This window comes from Myxine glutinosa, chromosome 7 (assembly GCF_964187855.1).
Source record: "Myxine glutinosa chromosome 7, kmMyxGlut1.1, whole genome shotgun sequence".
Taxonomy (NCBI): Eukaryota; Metazoa; Chordata; class Myxini; order Myxiniformes; family Myxinidae; genus Myxine; species Myxine glutinosa.
Window position 1 is genome coordinate 97,634,911 of NC_136267.1, and position 20,242 is coordinate 97,655,152.

A 20,242-nucleotide genomic window follows, 5' to 3' on the forward strand; every position below is an offset into this window, starting at 1 on the left:
TCAGCGAAGTTCGTACCAAAGCTGCTAACGATGGAGCAGAAGCAACTCCATTTGGAGATCGCACAGGACATGCTGGAGACTGTGAACAGTGATCCCAGCTTCCTCAACACAGTGATCACTGGCGATGAGTCCTGGGTTTATGGGTACGACCCAGAAACCAAGTTGCAGTCATCACAATGGAAGCATCCAACATCCCCGAGGCCAAAAAACACAAAATTTGATGCAGTAGCGTTGTTCAGGTTTTTCCGTCATTTTGTCAAAAACGAAAATCCGACGGCGCTCGCTTACATGTCCTCACTCATCGGCGGTCTGCCGTCGAATGACAGCTTCTGCAGGTGGGAAAAAATTCACACGTGCACATTAGGATCGCCTACATACGTGCACCAATCAACGCCTCCCTAGCTTCTTTTTTTTACGCACGAAAAATAAAGGTCGGATACTTTTTGAACACACTACGTACATATATTGCTGCCCGATAAACTGGCTTTTGGGAGAATACCTGAGCTGTTTTGTTTCAATAAAGCAACTCGGACGAATTCCGTCTTTGGTCGCGTCAATTCTTTCGACTCGCGTTGGAGCGCAGCTCCTTCATATATATATATATATATATATATATATATATATATATATATATATATATATATATATATATATATATATATATATATATATATATATATATATACACACACACACACACACACACACACACACACACACACACACACACACACACACACACACACACACACACACACACACACACACACACACACACACACCGGTCCGTCAATTATACTTGTACTTGTAGTTGTATTTGTAAGGATTTAGCCATTTTTGCAATTAACGATTGTACATCATACAAAGGTGGAAATAATCGTCTAAATAAGTTAATTATCGTCGTCTGGCAACACTAAATAGGAGCATCAAGAGTAGGAGCAACGTCAACACTAAATAATTGTAAAGAAACGACGAGGCCGAAACACACCAGCTTTCCACAATTCGAGGTGTATAACATCAGTTTCATTCAGCTCGGTAGGTGATCTACTTATTGATATATTTTTGGTATCATATTGTGAAAACCGTGATCCCAATTGTACTTTGTGTTGATAGAAAATCAGCTTATTCATTGCGTTAGCATTTATACACAGGTAATAATTAACATTGTACAGGATGATGAGACAGGAGTTCATTTGGCTTGTGTAGGCCTTATGTTATTTTCAGTTTTGTTGGCCTGTTCATCCCATAAACGGTTTGTTCGACGTTGCGCGGCTATTGAAAGCGGCTCTTCGGGTTCGTTTTGTTTCTCATTGTTTTAACGTTAATTCTGGCATTTCAAACCGGTTTGTATTATATTGTCATTTTGCTTGCGCCAAGTCGGGGGCCTCAGTCGCTGTCATCGCGTTTAACTTTAAACTCGTGAATGAGTGTTAAGTTATAACAACAAGGTGAACAATTGTAATCTGAAATGAAATCACAATTGTAATTAATATTTAACAATTTATACTCTCTTCCAGAAGCACAAACTCCAAATCGTCAAAACATGACACAGGTAATGGTTGTATCGTTTATTTTTGTTATTATTACTTACCTTTGCCACCAAAGAGGTGGTTTTCACTCCTGTCTCTTTGTTCATCTGTCTGTTTGTGAACAGCATATCTCAAAACGTTGTGGATGGATTCGGTCGAAATTTGGTGGAGACGTTGGGTGTGTGGCAAGGACGAAATGATTCGATTTTGGTGAAGATCCGGATCCGAGAATTTACAAAGTGATTCTTCACCATTCAAAGATAGAGCAAAAAACGATATATGGCACTCTATTACAAAAAGTTGTGGACGGGTTCGAACGATACTTGGTGGATAGTTTGGATGTTTGAGGAGGAAGAATTCATTAAGTTTTGGTGAAGATTCAAATCCGGATCTGGATCAGAGAATTTTAAAGTGATTTTTCACCATTGAGGGATGGGGCTAAAAACGATATACAGAGTGTGCCCTAAGTCTGGAACGATAGGGCAATATTTAAGAAATTCATGATTTTTTCATTCAAGAATGATTTTTTTCGATTCTTGTAAGTGTCCATGATGTCGCTGATTAAGGAAGAACGCATCCCGGTAATCATGCTCATCGGAAATTAGTCAGAAGGAGGTCGCTGAGGAATTCAACAGATCCGGAATTATGGAATGATTCCAGACTTATGGGACACCCTGTGTATATAACATGATATCTCTAAAAGTTAGGGACAGGTTCGGACTAAATTTAGTGGATTGGTTGGGTCATTGATAAGAACCAGCCGATTAGATTTTGGTTCAGGTCCGAATCCAGATCAGGCCTATCGGTGGGATACAAAACGTAAACTGTTCAGCCTGGCGGAGGTATGCTCTATGCCAAGTGCTGTTCGTGTTGTTATTATTACCTTTTTGCATATCTTTTTTTTGTGTACAAAAATGCGATCCTTCCACAACGACGTGCATCCTTTCATGTTGTGGTTTGTTGAACTCCCCTTGAGCCAGTTTGTGTGTTTTATGGTCTAGGTGTTGGGCAGCTCCGTTCGGCTGGTGAGCTATGCTGCGGGCATGCAGTACTTGTTGCGGCGTCTGTCTGCCGCACGGCTCTTCTCAACACACCGCACCTGGGGGCCAGACCAGCTCGATATGGCAATGGCAGCGTCACACAGTGGTATGGTCTAAGCCCTTCGCCCGGCCATATGTTTTGCTATTTGTTGGTTGTAGCGTATTTCTTGTAGCAATAAGATGTCTAAAAGTCGACTTTCTCTTGTGCGTCGGTTTTTCCCATCCGGTCTGCGGCTGTCCTGTCCATCCTTTCGGCACTGGATTCTGTGGGGAGGCGGCCGTGGTCATGCAATTTTCTTTTTCAACACTGGAAGATAACCCGACTGAGGGTAACTTTAGCTCCCTTCCTCCCTTAGTGTAGCAGCATAGCAAACCTGTTGTGCATTTTGTGATACAAGCACCAAATTTGGCACAAATGTACATTAATATGTTGCGAACATTTTCAGATATTGGGCCACTTGAAATTCCGTAATTTTTTTTTTCAAATTTTTTCAAATTTCGTAATTTCAAATTTTTCGGGTGACACCGTCACAATTTCGGTCTTCGAGGCCGGCCGATATAGTGGGGCGGCTTAGCCCAAATATTCAAAAGAATTGTGCATTTTGTGATACAAGCACCAAATTTGGCACAAATGTACATTAATATGTTGCGAACATTGTGTGGTCAGCAATGAAGACGAGAGTCTGAATTACATGTATGCAAAAGACCTTGTGAACCAGTGAAGCAAATACACGGGTAAGCATGAATTAAATCTAGGGCATGATATAATTTCCATGATGTTTACCTCTACACTCAATGGTGGAAGGAGGTAATGTTTTGATCCCAGCTTGTCTGTATGTCTGTTTGTCTTAGTCCACAAAATTCCAGACAAAGCTTGTAGTAGTGGTAGTTGTAGTGGTAGTGGTGATAACAGAAATTGTTATATAGAACTGAACTTATATTATTATTATATGCAGAAAATAACTTCATTTCTATATGCCCTGCAGTGGACAGGTTAATTGGTTTATGCACTGAAGGGGTCACCCTGGTGTGCACTGCTGTGTTCTGCCTCACTGAGTTGTTCAGGTATGATGTACTCAGCACAAGCTTCCGGTCGGCCCGGAGGTGGGGGTGCGGGGCCTGTCACGGAACGTCAAAACAAACGGCCTGCCGGGGCCGCCCAAAAGTCGGGCGTGAGGGGCGCGTCCACTAATGGAACGCCTCTCGCTTCCCAGATCGAGGGCCACGTGGTCAGGAGAACCTCGTCCCTTCCGGTCACACTTTGCCTATCGGCCGGCCTCGAAGACCGAAATTGTGACGGTGTCACCCGAAAAATTTGAAATTACGAAATTTGAAAAAATTTGAAAAAAAAAATTACGGAATTTCAAGTGGCCCAATATCTGAAAATGTTCGCAACATATTAATGTACATTTGTGCCAAATTTGGTGCTTGTATCACAAAATGCACAATTCTTTTGAATATTTGGGCTAAGCCGCCCCACTACCTGTCCTCTCTCACCTCAAATAGCATTACTGCAGTGTCTGAATGAATGAATGAATATGAATGAGCGTTTTAAGGCCATTTTCCCCACTAGAGCGGGGGTTAGCCTTGCGGGCCCCATGACAATCATGGTTCTCTGTTTGAGGCAATGTTTTTATGGCCGGATGCCCTTCCTGACGCCAACCCTGAGTCGCCTCTTACGATGCGCAGGGATACGGTCTACCTATTCTAAACCGGGGTACACACCGGGATATAATATAAAGGCATGTCTGCCAGATATAATATAAAGCAGAATGTCTTGACTCTGTGTTTGCCTCCAAATGTCGTGTATCGAACCCATTATATACGTCTCACACGAGAAGGTGGAAAAGGTTCTGTGCAGTCTTGACCTTGCCTCGATGATCGTCGCAGATTGCATTACTGCCCATGTTCTCTAATCCTGCTCGCTGCCCTTGATTCTCCTTTAGTCAGCTCATGTCTTCTCGGAAATGGGCAAACCTCACTCCTGTACACAAGCAGAGTATAAAAACTGATTTCTCTCAACAACAGACAATTGCGCTTACTTCCAATATAATTAACGTCCTGGAATCCATCATTGCTGCTGATTTCAAGTCTTTCCTGGTTTCAAACGGTCTGATCATCGATGACCATCAGTTTGGATTTCGTCCTCGTCACTCAACTCAAGACATACTCCTACTTCTCTTTTGGCAATGGTGGAGGCCCTCAATCTCTAATAAAAGGTTAGGACCATCTCCCTAGACATATCAGGTGCATCCAACACAGTCTGACATCCTGCTTTGCTTGCCAAGCTCTCTGCCTGTGGCATTCATTCTTTCATTTCATTCATTCATTCCATACCATTTCATTTCATTTCATTCCATTCATTCATTCCATTCATTCATTCAATCTTTCATTCATTCCCTAAACTCTCCAGAACTCCACCCATCCTTCAGCATCCTCAAACGTATTTTTGACTCGAAGGTCGCAAGAATCTCATTTTGCAAGAAATGTTCGTTTCCCATTAATCCTACATTTTTCAAAATCCAATCTCATCCCTCCCCTTCAAATCTTCCCCATCACCCATCCCTTTCAAATCTTCCCCCTTGCCCCTCCCCTCCAAATCTTCCCCATCACCCATCCCTTTCAGATCTCCCCCCTTGCCCCTTCCCTCCTAAACTCCCCCCACACCCCTCCCCTCTGAGACCCTCCCTCACTCCTCCCCTCCTAGACTCCCCTCTCACCCCTCCTCCTCAAAGCGTCCTCCCCGCTTCTTCCCCCTTCCAACTCTCACCTTCAGCTCCCTCAACCTTCTGCCTCACTCTTCCCCCTCCTCAAACAACACCTCACTGCGCCTCACCCAATCACCATCAAACCTTTTGTCCGCCCCATACTTCCCTTTCTCCAAGCTGTTCTGAAATCTCTGACGCACCTTCAACAGCTCTCCCTACCTCTTCCTCCTCTTCCACATCATACCGTACCGCTCCCCCCCCCCCCCCCTGTTCTGTATCCGATGCTCCCCCTTCCTCTTCTTTAACAGTATGGACCTCAAACATCCGGGGCCTTCGCTCAAACTTGACTGATCTCTCCATACAGGTTGCTTCTGACAAACCAGACGTGATCTGCTTAACAGAAACTTTCCTCCTTCATGATGTCTCTGATTCCTTGGTATCTCTCCCAGGTTACTCCCTCCTCCGGTATGATAGACCTGAGCCTCGTCCTGGAGGGGGGGTTGCTATCTTTATAAAAAACTCTCTTCCTCACTCGCCCTGCACTGCCCTCTCTCCACCTCACCCCCAGGAATACCTTTGGCTACGGCTTCCCCTTCGCTCCCACCTTTTGTTCATATGTGTGTTGTACCGTCCACCAAACAGTGATGACTCCATCTACATCTCGCTGTCTGATAACATGGACCAACTTCTATCTACCCATCCCAACTCTCTCTTCCTCATATGTGGTGATTTCAATTGTCACCATGCCAGTTGGCTGGGTGTGGGTACCTCTCTCACCAGCCATGGCTCTTCAGCAAAGGACTTCTGTGACTCACTGGGACTGACACAATCTGTCAATTTCCCGACCCGGATCTCAATCAATGGAGCATCTTCTCTTCTGGACTTGGTTATGACTAACTTCCCTGAAAATGTCTGCTGCTCTTCTTCTGCTCCAATCGGCTCATCTGATCATGTGCTTGTTAAAGTAGACATCTCTCTGACCATTCTCAGAGAGCCTCCTCAGCGTCGACGAGTCTGTCATTTCACTCAGGCCAACTGGCATGGTCTTCAAGCAGCCATCAATCATCTGGACTGGTCTCCCATCTCTACCGCCTCTGACATCAACTCATCCTGGGAATTCTTCCAAAGTAAACTGCTCTCTCTCATGCACAGATTTATCCCATCTCGTCTTCAGTTGTCATACCGTTCCTCCCGTCCATGGTACACGGAATCTTTTGGTGAGGCTATTGCCCAGAAACAACTTGCTTTCGTCTCCTGGAAAGCAAATCCAACGGAAGGAAATCTCATTTCCTTTCACAAAGCCTGAAACAAGTGTGTGTCCACCCTCAGGAGAGCCAGGAAACAATATCTATCCGTTCTCAGGACAGCACTCTCTTATCTGTCTCCCTCTTCCAATTCCTGGTGGCATCTGGTCAAATCTGTTTCTGGTGTTTGTTCCCCCTCCATCCCCTCCCTCACCTCAAACGGCCACACGGCTGACCCCGCGCGTGAAAAAGCTGAATGCCTCAACTCTGTGTTTGCCTCTAAATCTTGTGTCCCAAACCCATCCCTCTCTGTACCCACCGTACCCAGTCGTACCCAGCTGCTCCTGGACTCTGTGTCCTTTCCTCCTGACAAGGTGGAAAAGTTCCTGTCAACCCTCGACTCTGATTCTGCAACTGGACCTGACGGCATCAGCCCACGGGTCCTAAAATCTTGTTCTTCCGCTCTTTCACTCCCTCTCTCTGTTCTCTTCACACTCTCTTTTGCTCAAGGTCATCTGCCATCTGCTTGGAAATCTGCCAACATCACCGCTTTGCACAAAAAAGGTGCAAAAACAGATCCTAGCAACTACAGACCAATCAGCCTTCTCTCAATTATCAGTAAAGTCATGGAATCCATCATTGCTTCAGATATGAAATCTTTCCTCTTCTCCAATGGCTTGATCTCTGATCATCAATTTGGTTTCAGACCTGGTCACTCTACTCTGGACATGCTGCTTCTGCTTTCTCAGCAATGGATGGAGGTCCTCAATGCCAAACAGGAAATTCGAGCTGTCTCCCTTGACATATCACGTGCCTTCGATACGGTCTGGCACCCCGCCCTGCTCACCAAACTCTCCTCTGTTGGTATCCATGGAAATCTCCACGCATGGCTGGCGGACTTCCTCTCTAGTCGTAGTCAACGTGTGGCGCTGAATGGGTTTCTCTCATCTCCTCTTCCTGTTCAGGCTGGAGTTCCCCAAGGCAGTGTTCTGGGCCCTGTGCTTTTTCTGGTCTTCATCAATGATCTCCCCGACTCTCTTGAAAATCCTCTATCTCTTTGCTGATGACTCTACTCTCTGTCGCTCCATTCTTCATCCCTCAGATCGACAGTCTGCAGCCTCCTCACTCTCTGCAGACCTGGACAAAATCACAGACTGGGCAAACAAGTGGAACATGTCTTTCAATCCTGACAAATCTCACACTCTTACAATGTCTCTCCGAAAAGACCGACTGGACAACCCTCCCATCTACTTTCTGAATAATCCTCTCCAAGAAGTTCTGTCACTCAAACTTTTGGGTCTCACTATCTGCCATGATCTTTCCTGGGAAAACCACATTTCAAATCTGGCCTCCAAAGCCAGTCGCCGACTGGGCATCCTCCGTCGTGCGAAGTCCTTCCTTGGCACACCTGAGCTCCTCACCACGTACAAGGCTTTCATCCGCAGCTCAATGGAATACTGCTCTCCCCTCTGGGCTGGTGCTCCTGCCTCACACCTAGCTCGTCTTCACGCTGTTGAAAGCAAAGCATTCAGAATCATTGGAATCTCCCGCGATGAAGCTAACTCCAAGGGCCTTTCACTCACTCACCGCAGGCAGGTTGGTGGTCTTTCCGTCTTCTACCGACTCCTCTCTGGCCTTGCCCCCCCAGCTCTCTCTGGGCTCTGTCCCGCAAATATTCCTACAGGTCGCACAAGATCTGCCTGCAACCCTCTTATGGTTAAACTGCCAAAATCAAGACTCTCTGCTCACCTTCGCTCCTTCATTCCTCTTTTCTCCCGCCTCTGGAACAAACTCCCTCACTCTCTTCAATCCCACTCCACCCTCCAGGTCTTTAAAACAGCTGTTCACCACCATCTCTTATCTTCCCCCATCCAAAACCTTGATCTTTTCTATCCCCGATAATTCCACCCCAATTCCACTTTTTGAAATACCAACTTCTGACCTGGAAGTCCTTGGTGTCCTTGTGTTTTATACTTCTCCCACCCCCCACCCCCCCACCCCTTCCCACGCCTCCTCCCCCCGAGCCCTCTCCCTCCCACACATCTCCCTGCTCTCAAATGTTGTGTGCTCTCAAGTGTTTGTGTGCTTCCCATTCTCTTGTCTTCCGCTCCCTTTTTTTATAAATTTTGTTTGTCTGGTTGATTTGTTTGTGAAGTAAATGTCAGCTCTTTCACGAGCCTCGATTCAGTATACAAAAAAAATAAATTCGAGGCCACTTTCATTCCTTGATTTCTGACTTCCTCCACTCGTAGTCAACCCGCTGCTGTTAATGGAACCCTCTCCTCCCTCTCCTCTTCCAGTGGAGGTTGGAGTTTCCCAAGGCTCAGCCCAGTCTTGTTTCTCGTCTACATGCATGACTGCTATGATGTTTCGGAAAACCAATCTCTTCTCCTTTGCAGATGATTTTTGTTTCATTCGTCAACAACATCTTTGCCTTTTTGCTAACTTCGCTTTGACCTTTTACCATATTTTTTGCCCGTCTTCGGTTTATTTAAAGCAAGGAGATGTATAAGCATGTGTTGGCCACACCATACGCACATCATTTTTTTAAATTACAAAAATGTGTTCTGCAGTTGAAGTTCTCAGATATGATGTACCCGCAGGTGTGCAAACAGTGTGGCCAGATGAAAGAATGGGACCATTTGGAATGTGCGACAGCCGCTTCAAGCTACCTGGCAACGTGGGCTTTGCCTCTCAACTGCATGATACTGAAGCGTGCAGCAAACCTTCATTGCCTGACATTTTGTCGCAGCCAATGGCACACGACCGCCAATCCCTTTTCCTGTCACAGGTCATCTGTGAATCTCAGGCAAGGCCTTAGTTTTGCTCTTGGAAGCAACATTCCTCATGTGTTTGGCAAATGCCAAGTAAAATCTATTAGAAATCCCTTTTGGGGAAACTACCGATATTCAGGATCAATGCTCACCTCCACTTATTTGTTCCTCTTTTTTCACACCTGTGGAATCCAACTTCTATGTTCTCTTCAATTTCATTCTTTCCTCCAGGTCTTCAAGACAGATGTTCACCATATCGGATCTTCCCACATCCAAATCCATGACCTTTTCGACCCTGTTAACCCCCACCCCCGCACCCAAGCCCACCTCCTTCCAAATTTCCATTTCTTTTTTCTTCCTGAGAGTTTCCTTCTGTATCCATGTTATCCTCCCCATGCATCACCCCTACTCCTCATTTGTCCACACATCCCTTATTTGTCCAAGTCTCTATCTGTTGGTGTTTATGCCAGGAAGAGGAACGACAGACGTGCTTTTTATTGTAAGGCAGTTGCAGGAGAAGTACAGTGCATTCAGAACGTATTCAGACCCCTTCACTTTTTTCACATTTTGTTATGTTGCAGCCTTATGCTGAAATCGTTTAAATTCATTTTTTCCCTCATCAATCTACACTCAATACCCCATAATGACAAAGAGAAAACAGGATTTTAGAAAGTTTTGCAAATTTATTAAAAAGAAAAAACTGAAATATCACATTGACATAAGTATTCAGAACCTTTGCTATGACACTTGAAATTTAGCTCAGGTGCCTCCCATTTCTCTTGATCATCTTTGAGATGTTTCTACACCTTGATTGGAGTCCACCTGTGGTAAATTCAATTGATTGGACATGATTTGGAAAGGCACACACCTGTCTATATAAGGTCTCACAGCTGACAATGCATATCAGAGCAAAAACCAAGCCATGAGGTGGAAGGAACTGCCTGCAGAGCTCAGAGACAGGATTGTGTCGAGGCACAGATCTGGGGAAGCCGACAAAAAAATTTGTGCTGCATTGAAGGATCCCAAGAGCACAGTGGCCTCCATAATTCTTAAATGGAAGAAGTTTGGAACAACCAGGACTCTTCCTAGAGCTGTCCGCTCGGCCACACTGAACCGCCCGGCCACAGAATGCTGTCCGCCCGGCCACAGAATCTTGTTTCTCACAGTCTGGGAGTCCTTTAGGTGCTTTTTTGCAAACTCCAAGCGGGTTTTCATGTGTCTTTCACTGAGGAGAGGCTTCCATCTGGTCACTCTGCCATAAAGCCCAGATCGGTGGAGTGTTGCAGTGATGGTTGTCCTTCTGGAAGTTTCTCCCATCTCCACACAGGATCTCTGGAGCTCAGCCAGAGTGACCAGCGGGTTCTTGGTCACCTCTCTTACCAAGGCCCTTCTCCCCCGATTGTTCAGTTTCGCCGGGCGGCCAGCTCTAGGAAGAGTCCTGGTTATTCCAAACTTCTTCCATTTTAGAATTATGGAGGCCACTGTGCTCCTTGGAACCTTCAATGCAGCAGAATTTTTTTTGTAGGCTTCCCCAAATCTGTGCCTCGACACAATCCTGTCTCTGAGCTCTTCAGGCAGTTCCTTCGACCTCATGGCTTGGTTTTTGCTCAGATATGCATTGCCAGCTGTGAGACCTTACATGGACAGGTGTGTACCTTTCCAAATCGTGTCCAATCAATTGAATTTACCACAGGTGGACTCCAATCAAGGTGTAGAAACATCTCAAAGATGATCAAGAGAAATGGGAGGCACCTGAGCTAAATTTCAAGTGTCATAGCAAAGGGTCTGAATACTTATGTCGATGTGATATTTCAGTTTTTTCTTTTTAATAAATTTGCAAAACTTTCTAAAATCCTGTTTTCTCTTTGTCATTATGGTGTATTGAGTGTAGATTGATAAGGGAAAAAATGAATTTTAACGATTTCAGCATGAGGCTGCAACATAACAAAATGTGAAAAAAGTGAAGGGTCTGAATACTTTCTGAATGCACTGTACATGGAGAAGAGGAAGACGTTGTTTCTTTGGTTTGTTGATCTGGAGAAAGCATTCAATAGGGTTCCACGTGAAGTCCTGACATGGGCATTGAGGAAGTTAGGAGTGGAGGAATGGTTGATCACAGTAGTGATGGCAATGTACGAGACAGCACGCACAGCTGTAAGGATGAAGGACGGGAACAGTGGTGAGTTTGAGGTGAAGGTGGGAGTGCATCAGGGGTCGGTACTAAGTCCACTACTATTTGTAGCTGTGATGGAGGTACTGGCTCGGAACATAAAGGAGGGTTTACCGTGGGAGTTGTTGTATGCAGATGGTCTGGTGTTGATTGGGGAGAGTATGGATGGACTGAAGGAGAAGATGAACACATTGAAGGAATGTATGGAGGCAAAAGGTCTGAAGGTGAATATTGGAAAGACGAAGGTGATGACAAGTGGTAAAGCATGTGGTGAGGTGGAAATAACTGGGAAGTGGCCATGTGCTGTGTGCAGGAAGGGTGTCGGAGTGAACTACATTCAATGTACAATGTGCGCTGATTGGGTTCCTCAAAAATGTAGTGGTCTGAGAGGGTCATTAACCAGTGTGGCAGCTACATTCAAGTGTAAGGTGTGCACAGAGGGAGCTGCAGATGGAGGAAATGTTGAGTTGGATCTTGGAGACTGTGTGAAGCTGGAAGGTGTGAAAACATTTTGCTACCTCGGAGACATGCTGAATGGAGAAGGTGGATCAGACTCTGCAACGGTTGATGGAGTGAGATGTGCATGGAAGAAGTTTCGGGAACTGAGTGGTGTGATGATGATGAGGTGAGTGTCGTTGAAGCTGAAGGGAAAGTGTATGCTGCATGTGTGAGAAGTGTTATGATTTATGGGAGCGAGACATGGGTAATGAACTTCGAGCAGCAACGAAGGCTGGAAAGAGTGGAAATGCGAATGGTTCGGTGGATGTGTGGAGTATCGTTGAGAGAGAGGAAGATAAATGATGAATTGTGAAAGATGATGGGAATAGAGCTTGTGATTGATGCTGAGAAGCAGGTTGAGATGGTTTGGTCATGTGTTGAGGAAGGATGAAAGTGAATGGTTGAGAAGAGTGATGGAAATGAATGTAGAAGGAAGTAGAGGATGGGGAAGACTGAGAAAGACCTGGCTAAAGGTGGTGGAAGAAGAAATGCGGGCAAGGGGGTTAACAAGGGGAGATGTAGAAAATAGGGCAAAATGGAGAAGATTGTCATGGGGCCAGCAAGGCTAACCCCCGGTCTCGCAGGGAAAATGGCCTTAAAATGCCTGTTGTTGTTTTAGAAGTCAGCTTGAAGGATTGATCCTCTGGGCATTGTCCTCTACCCACACATTTAATTCCTTCTCCATTGCTGAAATGTAATTGTCCCTGACCTGTGTAACTGCTTCGGTGCTGGGTACTACTGCGCTAGCCGCGACAATTTCGCAAATCGCCTTCTCGTTTTTCTTTTTGTAGCGCATGGTCAACTCGTTCACACCATAGTGCCTGCCCACAGAGACCACACTCTCACCTCTTGATAGTCGGTCAAGCAGCTCCACTTTCTGGCTCAGGCTAATGACTTTTTTTTGCCTCTTGGAAGCAGACACATCTCCTGCACGACTCGTATGCTTATTATCCATGATCGAACGATGTGCGCAAAAGTTCATGAGCACAAGGAAGCATAGCAGGTCAAGGCCGAGGGATGAGGACAAAGAATGAGATCCAGGACATGGTGTGCATAAGTGGTTGTGGGTAGATGGAGAATGGGTGGGTAGTATGACAATATTTATACGCACATACAGCTGCTTTATTTATGCGTGACGCGTGGGAGATACTTTTACAACTGTTATGCGCATGACTGGTGGGGGATGATTGGTTGGAGCTTCTTTGTGTTTATGTGTGGCTGTTGGAAGATGATTTTAGAACTGCATTATGTGCAATGCTGTTGGGAGATGGTTTTTGCGCCTGCCAAAAAACACAAATATGCGAAGCACAGGGCGAATGTAGAAGCAGGTCACATTTTATGAACCGCAAATACGCAGAGTTCCCGAATGTCGAATCCGCGAATGTCTGGGTTCCATACGATAACACGATATTTCAAAAAGTTATTGATGGGTTATAACAAACTAGGTGGATGAGTTGGTGAGATGAAAAGAACAAGCCAATTAGATTTTGGTTTAGGTCAGCAGTTCCAGCCTTTTTGGTGGGATACAAAACGTAAACCGTTCAGCCTGGCGGAGGTATGCCACATGCTGTTCTAGTTTAGTATGTTGACGCTCAATGAGATCATGAGCTCAGACATGAGCACTCCTTGTTTTCAGTGATCACTTTTGATTCAAGTTTGCATGAGTTTTCTGAAACTGATACTGAATTTTTTGCAGATGTGCCAGCGGATTACTCTACAAACTCTGTTGTGTCTCTGTGGGTACAGCTGTTATGACTTTTTTTTTCTTCTTCTTTTGCTTCTTCTTCTGCTTCTTCTTCTTCTTCTTCTTCTTCTCCACCCCTCCCCCCCCTCCCCCCCACATCCCAATAGGTGACTGTGCTTTCTGTTTCTACTTTGCAGAACCTGCACTTGTCTGATTGAATCAGTCTCTTCGCTCCATTTTATTAAAGCCATTGGTATAGCGCCCTTGGTCTTGGGCATTTATTATAATTTGTTCCTCAATCCCAGTTGAGCTGACCTTTTCTTCGACATTCCAATGAGCCTTCTTTGTATATGCCCAATCTGTCCAACCTTTTTTTTTCTTTCTTTCTTCTTGATATAATCTCTGCTCTTTTATCGATTCCTCAGTTGGCGGTGCATATCTGTTGTTATTTCGCTTTAGATTATATTTTGATTTTTTCTTGCAATCACTGTGGATGCTTGCATTTCTGTTTCAGTTTCATTTGTGACATTTTTATTAGCACGTCTTTGAATATTTTTTTGCTAGGTGGGTTAGGGATACCTTTTCTTGCCTAAGTCACACATAGGCGGATATTTTGGCGACTACTGGCGACTGCCGGCGATCAAGATTTTTCGGCGACCACTGCCGATTTCGGGCGGTCAAATATGGTCAGGCGGCAGTATGGCGACTGCAGGCGGCCACATTGCGACTGCATTGCGACGACGCCCCGAGTGGGATGGCGACTGTTGAAGATCGACGACGACTGCATTGCGGATGCACGGCGGCAGCGTGGCGACAGTCTGGCGGCTAGATTACGACCGATGGCGGATCGCGGCGACTGCATTGGGGCCGGGTGGCAGTTTACTCCGACATCCGCAAGACTGCAATAAGACCGCCGGCGATTGGAGACGATTCACACAACTTTTTAAATCTTTATTTCTCTATTTTACATTTCACTTTATTCATTTCAATGATATATGACATGAAGCATAAAGATGTTTGATGTACAACAAGAAAGTTAATAAAGATGTATCATTGTAATGTAATAATCAAACTTTTCTGCAGGGAGAGAGAATGGAAATAAAGTCCAACAAATTATTTCCACTGGTCCCAAGTCCCATAAATAAAGTTTCCAAAGTCCCAAAAATAAAGTTCCCAAAAGTCCCAAGTCCAAACAATAAAGCCACATCCTTGTCGGCACCACAGGACCCCACTCCACGGAGACCTCACACCATCCTGTCTTGCCGTGGAATCGTGGTATGTCGTAATGCACTCGCCAGGCAGTCGTATCTCTGTCGCCAATGGCCGTAACTCGGCCGCCACTAGTCCTACTGCTGTCGTCGTCGGTCTCCCATAGCCGCAGGGGAGACGTGGCTGTTCTTCTGTAGTCGATATGCAGCCGCAACAGTGTCGGCCCGTAGTCGGGAAGATGCCGCAGGAAGGCCGTATGGCATTCGCATCTCTGCCGTGCTAGCTGGTGGGGCGATTGCGGAAGACTATGAGCGACTGGGTTGCGGCCGCTTTACGCTCTTATTACGGATACCGACGACAGCATGGCGGTTCCATCACGACAGCATGGCGGATTTTTTTCGATTGCGACTGAGCGCGCCGTTTTTAAACATTTAAAAAACTTTTTGGCCCCTTTGCGGCTCTTGCCGACTGCAGCCGACCTGGGGAGGATAACCACGACTACAGGCGACCGTCCATTACGGTTTCATTACGATTGTCGGCGGGTGGTGGCGATTTTTTCAGTCGCCAGTAGTCACCGACAAATCCGCCTATGTGTGACCTAGGCATCTGGTTTGCTACTTGTGTTTGCATACAAATTGGATTCGGTAATCTGTTGAGCTTTTCACCTCCTCAGCCAATCTTTCAGTTGTTTGTCTGTGCACTCGGCAGGTACATTCTGAGGTTGCAATGGATTGCGTAGAACGTTTGACCGAGGAGTTTTGTTGTTTTAATATCTAATCCATTGATTTCAACTTGTGGTCGGTTTATTATTCCACAACTGTATTGGAATACTGGTACTGCGACTTGGTTTAAGGCTTTGATTTTGTTTTTTGGGGATTTTTATGTTTTAGAATCTGCCTCATTCTACGCAGGTATTCTTTGGCAATTGTCTGTTTGTCCAGGCCATTGCCTTTTTACCCTGTGATCAAATTTTCAACAAACTTTTATTATGATAATATGGAGAAAAATTAATAATTGGGTCAAAGGGCAAAGTCACAGTGAATACAACTCGCCCTTATTTGCGCATCCACTGCTGCGCAGTGCTGGATGGCCAAGTTTTTTTAAAAGTTTTTTTATTACTGCTGTGCTACCTCCACCCCACCCCCCCCCCCCCCCACCCCCCAGAATTTCCATGTTTTAAACGTTTCCCGGTGTGTACCCTGGATAAGAATAGGTACACCGTATCCCTGCGTGTCGTAAAAGACGACTAAGAGGGTTGGCGTCAGGAAGGGCATCCGGCCATAAAAAACATTGCCTCAAAAAGGGAACCATGACAATTACAACGACATATGGGCAGGGTACAGCCTGAAGTGGAGATCGGTTTCTGAGGTTTGGGACATGGAATGTAGGGACAATGACAGGGAGATCAGGAGAAGTGGTGGAAGTATTGGTCAGAAGAAGAGTGGACATATGTTGTGTGCAAGAGACGAGATGGAAGGGAAGTGGTGTGAGAATGGTGAAGGGTAGGCAGGGACAGAAATAGAAGTTTGTGTGGCAAGGGTGCCTGGAGGGCGTGAATGGTGTTGGTGTCCTGTTTTCTGAGGAGTTTGTAGACAGTGTGGTGAGTGTGACTAGAGTGAGTGATAGGTTGATGATGGTGAAAATGATGATTGGAAAGCTCTTGGTGAACGTCATCTCGGGATATGCTCCGCAGGTTGGTCGAAGCGATGAAGAAAAGGACAAGTTCTGGTGTGCGATAGAGAAGCTGATGGAAAACGTGAAAGATGAGGAAGTTGTTGTGGTAGGAGGAGACCTAAATGGACATGTGGGAAGGAGTATGGATGGTTTTGACGGAGTTCATGGGGGTTACGGATATGGTGTGAGAAATGGAGAAGGTGAAAGGATTTTGGAGTTTGCTAATGGAGCTGATTTGTTGATTTGTAATACTCAGTTCCAGAAAGAGGATAATAAGCTTGTTACATACACGTCAGGTGGGTCGACGACAACCGTTGACTACCTGATGGTGCGTAGGCGAGATAGGGGGCACCTCCGGGACACAAAGGTGATCCCGGGGGAGGAGGCTGTTTCACAGCACCACTTGGTTGTCTGCGACGTAAGGGTGAAAGGTGCGAGGAGAGCTCGGCGGGTGAAGTACCCAACTGAGAATGAAGGTGTGGAGGTTGAAAGAGGTGACAGTAAGGGAGGCATTAAAAGAGAGGCTGAGTAGGGTCGAGGATGATGTGGTTGAGCTTGAAAGTGGTTGGATGTCAATGAAAGCTTGTCTGTTGGGAGCCGTTGGTGAGGTATGTGGATGGACAAAAGGACCACCGAGGCACTCGGAAACATGGTGGTGGGATGATGAAGTTGGAAAGAGGATTGACGAGAAGAGGAAGAAGTTCAAGGAGTGGCAGAAGGTGAAGGGTACGGGAGCAGAAACAGCAAAGTATGAAAGTTATAAGGCAGCCAGGAAGGCTGCAAAGGAAGAGGTAGCAAAGGCGCAGGAGGCATGTAGGAAAATGTTCGGAGAATACTTGGATTCGGAAGAGGGTCAGAAAGCAGTATTCAGGATTGCAAAGCAGATAGCGAAAGAGAGGTGTGATGTGATGGGGGTGAGTTGCTTGAAGGATAAAGTGGGACAAATCGTTGTCGACCCAGATGGAACTAGAACGGGCACTCGGTAGAGCGCATACCTTCGCCGCAGCTACTGTTCTGTACTTGGCATGGGAGTGTAGGGAACAGAACAACAAAAATACGATTTTGACCTTTTCGTGACCTTGACCTTGACCTTTGACCCGATTGCTCCCAAAATCTAATCAAATGTGTCCCGTATAATAACCAATCATCCCACCAAATTTCATGCAATTCGGTTGAATACTTTTTAAGTTATGCGAATAACATACACACACACACACACACAGACATACAAATAAATACACAGCGATCAAAACATAACCTTCCGCTTTTGCGAAGGTAATTAAAGGAAGATGGAAAAGATATATGGAAATGCTGTTGAATACAGAGAATGAATGGGATGGCAACATAGAGAGTAACCCTGTTTTAGGACCGGCAGAGAAGATAACTGAGAAGGAAGTTGAGGAAGCGATAAAAGCAATGAAGGGTAGAAAAGCGGGAGGGCCGACGGGAGTTGTGGGAGATATGTTGAAGGCAGCAGGAAGTTGGGGTTTGAAGAGAATGACAGAGATCTGTAATCTGGTGGTGAAAGAAGGCCGCATTCCAGTGGATTGGGAACTGAGTACGCTCATCCCTCTATACAAGGGGAAAGGTGACCCTCTGGAGTGTGGCTCGTACCGAGCGATAAAGTTATTGGAGCATGGAATGAAGGTATTGGAAAGGGTGTTGGAGAGGAGGATAAGGAAGAAAGTGAAGATCGACGAAATGCAGTTTGGATTCATGCCAGGAAGAGGAACGACAGACGCGCTTTTCATTGTGAGACTGTTGCAGGAGAAGTACATGGAGAAGAGGAAGAAGTTGTTTCTTGGGTTTGTTGATCTGGAGAAAGCATTCGATAGGGTACCACGCAAAGTATTGACATGGGCATTGAGGAAGTTAGGAGTGGAGGAATGGTTGATCAGAGTAGTGATGGCAATGTACAAAAGAGCGCGCACAGCTGTAAGGACGAAGGACGGGAACAGTGGTGAGTTTGAGGTGAAGGTGGGAATGCATCAGGGGTCGGTACTAAGTCCACTACTATTTGTAGCTGTGATGGAGGTGCTGGCTCAGAACGTAAAGGAGGGTTTACCGTGGGAGTTGTTGTATGCAGATGATCTGGTGTTGATTGCGGAAAGTATGGATGGACTGAAGGAAAAGATGAACACGTGGAAGGAATGTATGGAGACAAAAGGTCTGAAGGTGAATATCGGAAAGACGAAGGTGATGGCAAGTGGTAAAGCATGTGGTGAGGTGGAAAGAACTGGGAAGTGGCCCTGTGCTGTGTGTAGGAAGGGTGTCGGAGTGAACTCCATTCAATGTACAATGTGCGCTGAGTGGGTTCATCAAAAATGTAGTGGTCTGAGAGGGTCATTAACCAGCGTGGCAGCTACATTCAAATGTAAGGTGTGCACAGAGGGAGCTGCAGATGGAGGAAATGTTGAGTTGGATCTTGGAGACGGCGTGAAGCTGGAAGGTGTGAAAACATTTTGCTACCTCGGAGACATGCTGAATGGAGAAGGTGGATCAGACTCGGCAACGGTTGCTCGAGTGAGATGTGCATGGAAGAAGTTTCGGGAACTGGGTGGCGTGCTGATGATGAGGGGAGTGTCGTTGAAGCTGAAGGGAAAGGTGTATGCTGCATGTGTGAGAAGTGTTATGATTTATGGGAGCGAGACATGGGTAATGAACGTAGAGCAGCAACGAAGTTTGGAAACGGTGGAAATGCGAATGGTTCGGTGGATGTGTGGAGTATCGTTGAGAGAGAGGAAGACAAATGATGAATTGCGAAAGATGATGGGAATAGAGCCTGTGATTGATGCTGTGAAGAGGAACAGGTTGAGATGGTTTGGTCATGTGTTGAGGAAGGATGAAAGTGACTGGTTGAGAAGAGTGATGGAAATGAATGTAGAAGGAAGCAGAGGACGCGGAAGACCGAAAAAGACTTGGCTAAAGATGGTGGAAGAAGAAATGCGGGCAAGGGGGTTAACAAGGAGAGATGCAGAAAATAGGGCAAAATGGAGAAGATTGTCATGGGGACCGCAAGGCTAACCCCCGCTCTAGCAGGGAAAATGGCCTTTAAAATGCATGTTGTTGTATGTTGGTGTGCTACCTCATTTTGTTCGCCTGCATTTTGAGATGTTTTCTCGTTTAACGTTTGAGCTTTTGTCATGAAATTTTCAACAAACCTTTATGATTAGAATATGGAGAAAACCAATTTATATATTTAACTTTTATTTATTTATTTTTTGCTATATATATTTTTTCATCAAGTTTAGTTTGAGGACAAAGTGTATGTAGATGGGTTTTGCATTTTGAGATGCTTTCTTGTCTACTTAGTTATTCATTTTGTACATCCATTATGGCAGAGTGTATTTTGATAATTAAAAATTGAAATTCGCTGGTCATTATAAAGCTAAACTTATTTGAAGTGGGATTTGCACCAAAAACGCACTTTTACATTCGTGGCCAAAAATATTGGTACCCTTGCACTTTTTTCAAATAATGCACCATTTCTTCCAGAAAATTGTTGAAATTAAAAAACCTTTTGGTATCCACACATTTATTACTTTGGTTTGCAGTGGAACAAAACAAAAAAAGCAGAAAAAATTACTACATCTGAGCTTATTCCACACACAAATCCTAAAATGGCCTAGACAATATTATTGGCACCTTTTTGAAGTTGTTAGACATAATTGGATTTCAAGCAGGCGATTCTCCTTTACCTTGGAATTGAACT

At 45.3% G+C, this 20,242-nt stretch overlaps 1 protein-coding gene across 4 annotated transcripts in view; it reads left to right on the top strand.

Moving 5' to 3' along the window:
* The first annotated feature begins 1,156 nt into the window (after nt 1-1,156).
* The window catches only part of MMADHC (metabolism of cobalamin associated D), a 58,221-nt gene continuing 39,135 nt past the window's right edge, over nt 1,157-20,242 (top strand). The window contains exons 1-4 of one of the 4 annotated variants that reach the window (XM_068122783.2): nt 1,157-1,252; nt 1,518-1,552; nt 2,531-2,675; nt 9,125-9,330. In XM_068122783.2, the coding sequence (XP_067978884.2) occupies nt 1,544-1,552; nt 2,531-2,675; nt 9,125-9,330 (360 nt within the window). In that variant the 5' untranslated portion in view covers nt 1,157-1,252; nt 1,518-1,543. Of the gene's footprint in view, nt 1,294-1,517; nt 1,553-2,530; nt 2,899-9,124; nt 9,331-20,242 lie in introns of all 4 variants that reach the window. The other 3 variants (XM_068122782.2, XM_068122781.2, XM_078782032.1) reach the window with 3 other exon arrangements.